At 29.8% G+C, this 8,702-nt stretch overlaps 1 protein-coding gene and 1 long non-coding RNA gene across 2 annotated transcripts; both read right to left on the reverse strand.

Moving 5' to 3' along the window:
• Positions 1-495: 495 nt before the first annotated feature.
• On the reverse strand, positions 496-1,017 carry LOC129807512 (uncharacterized). Its single transcript, XR_008752293.1, has 3 exons — positions 906-1,017; positions 672-840; positions 496-608 (listed from the first exon to the last, which is right to left on the reverse strand). It is a non-coding gene; the product is annotated as an uncharacterized LOC129807512 (long non-coding RNA).
• A 45-nt stretch (positions 1,018-1,062) lies between these two features.
• Positions 1,063-1,903, reverse strand: LOC129801533 (ATP-binding cassette sub-family G member 1-like). The gene is made up of 2 exons (XM_055846757.1): positions 1,659-1,903; positions 1,063-1,584 (listed from the first exon to the last, which is right to left on the reverse strand). The coding sequence occupies exons 1-2, from the start codon at positions 1,782-1,784 to the stop codon at positions 1,063-1,065; spliced, it is 648 nt and encodes a 215-aa protein (XP_055702732.1). The 5' UTR covers positions 1,785-1,903.
• Between the last annotated feature and the right edge of the window lie 6,799 nt (positions 1,904-8,702).

An 8,702-nucleotide genomic window follows, 5' to 3' on the forward strand; every position in this document is an offset into this window, starting at 1 on the left:
TCCAAATGAGAATAGCAAATACGTCCCACATATAGTTGTTCTGAGTCATATCCATCTCTTCCAAAAGCTTATCAATCGAGTTCAAGTAGCAATAGTCCTTGTCACATCTGAGATCTTCACGACCGAATCCATAGAGGGCTTGAAAAGATCCTTCGTACAGATATCTAAAGAATGGAACATAGGTAAATGGCTTCATGACCCATGGTAATTCATTGTAGCGTATGAAGAATCCACAGAATATTAACATCGGCATAGATGTAGCTGGTAAGATGAATATTCCCATCTGTAGAAAATTTAGTGACAATGAATTTAATAAATATATTTCAACGAAACCACAATTGCAATACCAACCTGAACGCTGAATATTGAACCAACAACAAAACCGTAAAATAACGAATTTATGCTCAATAGAAAGAATATTAATGAAATTAGTAAAATTCTGTAGATATCAATTGGTTGCCCGGATATGAAGTATGCTGGAATTAGGGTAGCAAATGTACATATTGTCAGTGTTGGTAGGTCTGCAACAATCTTTGAGTAAAAGTATGGAAAGAAGGAATATCGGTTGTTCAAGTATTCCCTGTGAAAAATATTAGATTCCGAAGGATCTAAAAAGCAGTTCAAATTTTAAAAAAATGTCTTCAAAATAAAATTATTAATGTAAAACTTACAAAGCAGAATTATAGGTAGTGAGTTGCCGAAAAATGTGAGTAATATAAGGATAAATATAAGAGATATATTAGCTAGAACTCTACTGCCATCATTCCCAATATCGTAAAATGCGAAACCAAATAGTATTCCCGAAAATAGATGAACTATTATTTTTAACTGTGTTACAATCTGCAAAGAAAAAAAAGAATCAACTTCATCAATAATTCAGAAAGAATATTATTCATGTAACCTACAAATTCTCTTCTATTGCATAAGAAAGCCCTGCCCAGTAGAATACAGAACTGTTTCCATTGAGAAATAGGATAAGGGTAGGAAAAATTTTTGGTAACTGGAACGAGATCTCCCTTGTTGTTATTACCTGAGGCTCCTGAAAATTCTAGAGTTAACGTTTTAAGTTAGAACTTTATTCCTAAATTTCTCATCTTGCTGACCTAATCCATTTTCAGAAACTGAAGTAGGTCTTTCTCTAGCTTTAGAGATTAACATGTCTAAATTGCCATTTCGTTGCTTACTAGCAACCTCGAGTATAAAATCAGCACGATTGTAGTACTGAGGACAAGGGAATCCAGCTTCTTCGAATGTGGAAACGATATCCCCAACAGGTCCGTTGTATATACACTGGCCCTCGGATAGTAAGTAAACGTCATCAAAGAGTTGCAACACGTACGAAGACGGCTGATGAATAACACATATCACTGTTCGTCCTGAATGCGCCAAATCCTTTAAGTGAGTAACAACTTGAACAGTTGAGACACTGTCTAGGCCGCTGGTAGGCTCGTCGAAAATCATAATTGGAGGATTTGTTATAAGTTCTTCACCAATTGATACACGTTTCTTCTCACCTCCTGATAGTTTTTCAACGTAGTTGTTTAGACACTTTTCTAAACCAAGTAGTTGCACTATATGTGCAACCTAACAGTAGGATGCATAATGAAACAAAATTTATAACACTATTAGAGGATTGAGGAATACATTTCTGATCTTACCATTTCTAATCTGGTAGATTTTGTGACACTAGGCGGTAATTTCAATCGGGCTGCATATTCTAAAGTTTCGTGAACTGTCAATTTGCCCAAGAGAGTTAAGTCTTGAGGAATATAGGATGAGTTCATACGAATATAACTCTGACTAACACTTCTACCATTGATTACTAAAGTGCTATCTCCAGAAGGTTTTCTTAAAAATAAGAATTAAAAGCCGTTAGGCACAAAAACAAAAAAAAATGCTAAAAAAGTATTACTTAAATCCGGATAGAATATTCAATAAAGATGTTTTTCCTGATCCAGATGGCCCTACAATAGCACATAGTCTTCCGGATTTAAAGTTACCACTCAATTGCTTAAGGATTTCCACTTTAAAAGAATGGAATAAAATCAATAAAAAAGTTTTATATCACTTCAAATAAGAAAATTTATACACTTAGGTAAATTACCTCTTTCTGGTGTGGTGACAGAGAACCATAAATTATGAAAAGAAATACTCAATTGATCACTGTCATTAACTGAGTTCATCACAATAACTTCTTCCATTTTAACGTTGGAACTCGAATCTAAAAAATAAAATAATTTGAATTTTCTATATCATCACTGGACCACTTCTCTGTTTGTCTTGTGAATAACGACTGGCTCATTATTCGTCTTAGCAGCAAAGATCACTCGCATTTCTGTATCATAATCTCGTGCAAGTCATGAAACCTTGATTGCGCATTATACATAAATGTATTTTGTTATCCGACTGTAGAAAAGGCATTGACATTAACATTGGCACAAACTTGATTTTTCTGTAATATATATTTTTGTCATTAAAAATTATGCGAATAAGATAGATTGGAAACTCTTTATTTAATTCACTTTGTAAGATAAGTTCAATGAAAAATAATCAAAGATGCAAAAATAATCAAACCACCTTCATTTTAGTATCCTAAACAAGACTCTAAGATATCTTGCTTATGAGGAAAATCAAGTTTCCAGAAACGCTTTAAAAAAAATGCAAGACAAAAGAAAATTTTAGCATTATTTCTACAAAATTCTTTATATTAGGGCTCCAGACTAAAAATTTAACGATCTAACTTTATACTTTAATAAAGTATAAATTTAAATTAAATTAACTTTAAATCTAATTTAATCTTTAAATTAGATTTAATTTTAATCTAATTAGATTAAAATCTTTTTTAGATTTTTATTAAATTTTAATTAAAAGATTAAAAATTAATCTTTTTTAGATTAATTTAAAGATTAAATTAATCTAATTTAATCTTTAAATTAATATTAAAGATTATATACTTTAATCGGTATAACTTTAAAAAACCGATTTAAAGTTATCTGACTAAAATAAATTTATTTTTTACTGAAAGATATGTCATTCTACTTTGTATATTTTATTTAAAAAATTTGAAAAATTAAAAATGTGAATTTTAGAAGCAAAAAGAGTTCCAAAAAAATTTTATATTTTCTCACCTAGCGCCTAAACTAAAAAAGATAATGAAGAATGGATGGGTTTTTCGAATTTATTGGATCATAATTATCCTAGAAAACATTGTTTTAGAACTTTTTTTTTCGCATATCAAAGAAAACACCGTTAGAGGGTTAATTCCATTTGCAGGGAACTTTAATTTTCAAACACTAGTCAAATAAAAATAATATAAAGTATATAAAAAGAATTAAATGTCATTCTTTTATTAATATATCTTTTTTAAATTGTTTTTATCAAGTTAAATTTTTTTTTAATATTTAGTTAATATTCCTTGAGGCGTAGCCTATTTGTCTAGGAAGATAACTTTATCACCGTAATCCTATATTACAAATATGATATTCTTAATAAATATTATACTGGATAGAAGTGCGACACATTTGAATTGGGGCAGCTTTGAAATTCGACTTTTCTTTCCTATTTTTAAATGAATTACATTATGATAAGACTCGGTTCCGCACTTAAAAATAGGAGAAAGAAGTCCAATCAAAAAGATTTTTAAGACCTTCATAGAGCTTTTATCTTAATCATAAAACCCTTAAAAATGCCGTTTTGTATCTTGTGATGTCAAATGAGATTCCTAAAACTCTCTCCTGTTTTTGGTATTTCAAAAATTCAAATTTTTATCGAAATACATAGATTTAGCAAATTAGGGCAACTGTACCAAATTTCGGCATAGTTTCATTCAAGTGTCAAAGTCTTAATTTTGAAATGTAATATTTTTAATATAAATTGATTTTTTGTTACATCTTTTTAAAGAGTTACTTAGAACCTTGTAGATGGTTTATCGTCTCTGCTTTCTGTAAAATGATCCTTAATACATTTCAAAGTGAACAAAAATATAGACATAACTTTGGGTAATATTTCGGTCACCTTGATTCTCATAGTTTGTTGGTCTTCCGGAATTCTCTCAAAGTCTTTTTCACATCATCTAATGTATAATCTCTAACCAAAATATGCAAAAACTAAAAATTTATGGAAATTTAAGGAACAAGAGAAGTGGCCGAAATTACAATCTGGTCGAAATTTGGTACAGTTCCCCTATTATATTTTCAAAAATTTCCTCATGCTTGACATAATATTATCATTATCATATTCCATTAGTCAAATAACCTTTACTTTGGCCATTTTCTATATCATTATCGTTATCATTTTGCCTCTACAGTCGGGTATTTTATTTTTGGTTTAATTTTTTTTGTCAGTCAATACACATTCCACCCAATTCTACATTATTGTTTCATTTCAGTTCTACTTTCTCACGTTGCGGAATTGCACTTGTTATTATAGTGAAACAAAGAGTTTTTTTTTTATAGAATACAGCGACAAATCTATAAATAGCCTCTCCATCTAATATACATAATAACACAAGATATCAATTAAGGTCCTAACTGTGGAATCCATTTTGTGATAGCATGGAGTTTAAATAATGTATCACATATTGCATAGATAGGCGCTCTGTGATTCCCAGTGATACCCAGTTAAATTCATTACTAAGCCCAAGCTCCTGGCAAGTTGACTTTTTTATATGAAGCTGTTTAAATAGGGAGCTTGCAGGCAAAAAGTATTTCGACAGAAATTTAGTGTATTTATCTCTCCACAGGGTCCAGTATCTTACAACAGGAGTCAGGTTCTTATTTTGACGATATTTCGCGTAACAGTAACGAATGCAGAAAAATTCCCATACGAATCTATATGTAAAAGTGATTTGGTTTCAACTAAACACGCCATATGCCAGGAGGATGACTATAGTCAATTCAGCATCAAGCATAATTTATATCTAATATTGAAGTATATTTTGATCTTAGTCACTCTATTGTTCTTAATCAAGCTTTGGAGAGGCAAGTAAGGAAATGAATACGATATTATTAGTACCTGCAAAAAATACTTGAAAAAAGTATTTGCTAAACAATTTATTTTTTTATTTTTTTATTTAATATTAACTAATAAAAAAATCTTATATTTTTAAACCAAATGAACCCTTACTCAACTTGTATAAAAATTTCAAAATTTTCTTTAAATCTTTTGAATAAAATTTATTCAATAATTTTCTATAAGTACAATTGATAAGTGTTGTAAAAGCTGTATTATAGAAGAAGATAACTTGTTGATGGGGGTGAACATGACTCTTTTTTTAGTCTAGAAGAAAATTTTCACTTATGGCAGTACCTAATTTCTTAATCACTTTTAAAACATAGGTGTGATTATGAAGGAATCACACCTAACTGATATTAAATGCATAATAAAATTTACTTTAATTTAGTACAGAAAGATATTTACGTTATACAGCTAGGCTGACATCTGCCAAACATTTACGGTTGATGAATTCAAATATTTTTACTAAGCAGTTTCTCCAGTGTGAATTAAAGTACTATTTTGATGCTTTAAAAATTTCTTAATAAAATTTATACAAAATTTTTAATACAAAATTAATCATAAACACATGATGAAGAAAATGTTGTTGTTCTTACTGTGTTACCACACTTGCACATTAAAATTTTAATATGATTCACATTAATTGTCGTTGGTGAGAGTCCAAATGTGTAATTTGTGTGTTTGAATCATTTTATGCCCAACGCACAATAACTTTTGTTTAGTAAACATGTTTTTGATATTACAATGAGAGTGAGTGAGATCTAGATCTAGTCATCTCGCTCTCACTCATAGGAAATTTTGAAAATATGTTTACAAACAAAAGTTATTGTGCGCTGGGCATTATATTCAAAATTTGATCTATTTGTTGATAAAAAGGTAGACTTGGCCCGCAAAATTTGATATAAATTGATTTATAGCATTAATCGGAAAAATTAATGCGATTTTCTCTTTAATTTTTTAATGTAAAAAATATTTATGCTTTAGGTAAATTTAAACTTATTTTTGCAGGCCAAGTCCACTTCTTTATCAATAAATAGAAAACCCCAAATATTAAGTGACTCAAAGACACAAATAATATATTTGGACGCTCACAAGCGACAATTAATGTGAATCACATTAAAATTTTAATGTGCAAGTGTGATAACGCCGTTAGACCTGCCAATAAATTCACACAACACAGAATTGTCAACCGGATTAAAAAAATCTAAATATCATTTTGTTCCTGAATTTTTCGGTTATTGCAGTGCTATGTGTCCGATTTTTTAATAAGCGACATACATGGACAGCATACCTTATTTATTATTCGCAAAAGATGAAACCGTCCCACAGCCCCCATACTATTTTAAAAAATTACACTAATCTAAAACCTAATTGATAAAGCAATTGCTTTTTAATGTAAACGTCCTCATTCCGATTTTTGCAACAACTTGCGCCAAAATATTAATAAATTGTTGATTAATTTCCAATAACTAGCTTTGACATTGATATTACTTTTACCAACTTTCACTTTATAGATAAACAATCCTGATTACCCATGAACTTATATTAAACTTACTAAAATTTAATAAAATGCATAAATCTTCTAATATGGAATCTCATCTAAAATATTAATTGATTTTTGTAAATCAATAAAATCGTCCTTTGCGAATATTTTAACATTTATAAGTTAGAATATTTTATGTTGCTGCCTTTTCGCCATAAACTAGGTCAGTATATTTAATAGTAGTACTTTAATAAAACTCCAAGTGCGATTCTCACGTGAATTTTACGGAATAGGATCGACAAAGAAAAAGTATATCCTTAACTTGTTGTGTTAATGATGTAGTATTTAGGAACACTTTATCACCTCTTTTATCCCTAATCTTATGTTAGCACCACACAAAATAGCCAGTCATAAATGTTACTATCGAGAAAAGGTCCATTTGTAACGATACAGTAAAACGCCTAATCTTGCATTTATTATGCACCACATAAATGACCTTTGCTTACTTCGCCCACTTATGTGAATTCCAAAAACCTTATTGACACTTCGATTATAAGTTCAATACTGAATAGAAAGTCCTACCTCACATCTTTATAACCTGCTGTGAATATCACATAGGGACAATTAAAGAAAAGTTGGTCAGCCTATTTTATGAATTTTTTATACAATAATGACTATGCTCACTACTTCACTGTGAAATCCAACATTTTATAACAAAGACGGTGAATTTTAGAATGAAAGAAGGAAATTCAAGATTAATGATAAGAAAAAAAAAACTAAAATCCGAATTATTGAAATTTTGTGACATGAAATACTGGTGTAGAAAAAAAAGATTTTGGAGCAGCTGACTCATGTTTGTCCGTCAAGTTAAATATAGGTATGGAAGCATTTGGCGGGAGAAGTTTTCAAATGTATATAATGTCTCTGGTGGAAAAAAAGATTGGTGTATTTCTTATTTTAGTATTGTCAATGTTATATCATGTTAGATAGGATAGGAAAAACCACGATATCGCTTCCAAAATACTCACCAATATATATGTCCGCTGAGATTTCGCAAGAAAAGTGTAATTCTTTTGGGAAATCAGAATCACATCCATTCGAAAACAAATAATATAACATCTGAAATAACTCGCGAAACTTCCAAAGTCAATTCTATGTAATGCAGCAATCCAACCATAATTAGATTAACAGTTCTCAAGAATCTTCTCAGGCTAATGACGTTTCCCAAGCGAATATTACTTGACATTGTACAGAAATGCAAAATTTTATTTGTTTGAAGATTGTAAATTATGCCGTATAAGATTTTATTTGCTGACGGTGTCAAATGTATCTTATAAAATAAAACAAAACCTAGAGGAGTATCGAGACGTTTCATATATATCGCATTTACTTTTTCATTATTTTTAAATTGAAATTGGCTGAAAGAATCATAATTACAAAACTTTCGAAATTTAATATAAAAAAATTAAAATCCTAACATTAAAATTTTCTATATCTTTTGAAATTTTACCTATTGCTTTATATTGTAATTCCTTCTTATACCAATATGCGAAAAGATCAATTCTCATAGAAGAGCTTTTTTTATACAGTATCAGTCTGAAAAACTGACAAAAAATACTTTCCTAAATTTTCCTTTTTGCAAATGTATGGCCTGTAATTCATATAATGCTGTTTGGATCCCGGTCAAAATTCCGAAAGCCAAAATCCCGAAAGATTAAAATTCCGAACATTAAAATCATAGCTACTTTCACGATTGCACCCGCTCTTCCTGGAGGCAAAGGGAAATTTTCTATGTCTTGGGAAATTAGTCTACACTTTATCTTCCATAAGATTTCATTTCTTACAGGTTTTTGAACATTCGGGATTTTGGCTATCGAGATTTTGGCTTTCGGGATTTTGGCGTTCGGGATTTTGACTTTTGGGATTTTGGCTTTCGGTATATTGGCTGCCTATGATGCTATTTATGTATATTTCAAAAAAACTAACTAATATTATTTCATAATAAAAATAATTGTTTTCCAAAATTTGATGATTTTTTATCAGCCAAAAGTTTCTTGACACATTTGAAAATGTTACTAAAAAGATCAAATACGAGCATCCAACATAAGGGTCAAAGGAACACCTTTTTCGACAGGAAAAACCCCTATTGACACTTTTGTTAAAATCTTGAAATTTATTTAAAGTATCTAATAAAATGTAAATAATA

The sequence above is a fragment of the Phlebotomus papatasi genome, chromosome 1 (genome assembly GCF_024763615.1).
Source record: "Phlebotomus papatasi isolate M1 chromosome 1, Ppap_2.1, whole genome shotgun sequence".
NCBI lineage: Eukaryota > Metazoa > Arthropoda > Insecta > Diptera > Psychodidae > Phlebotomus > Phlebotomus papatasi.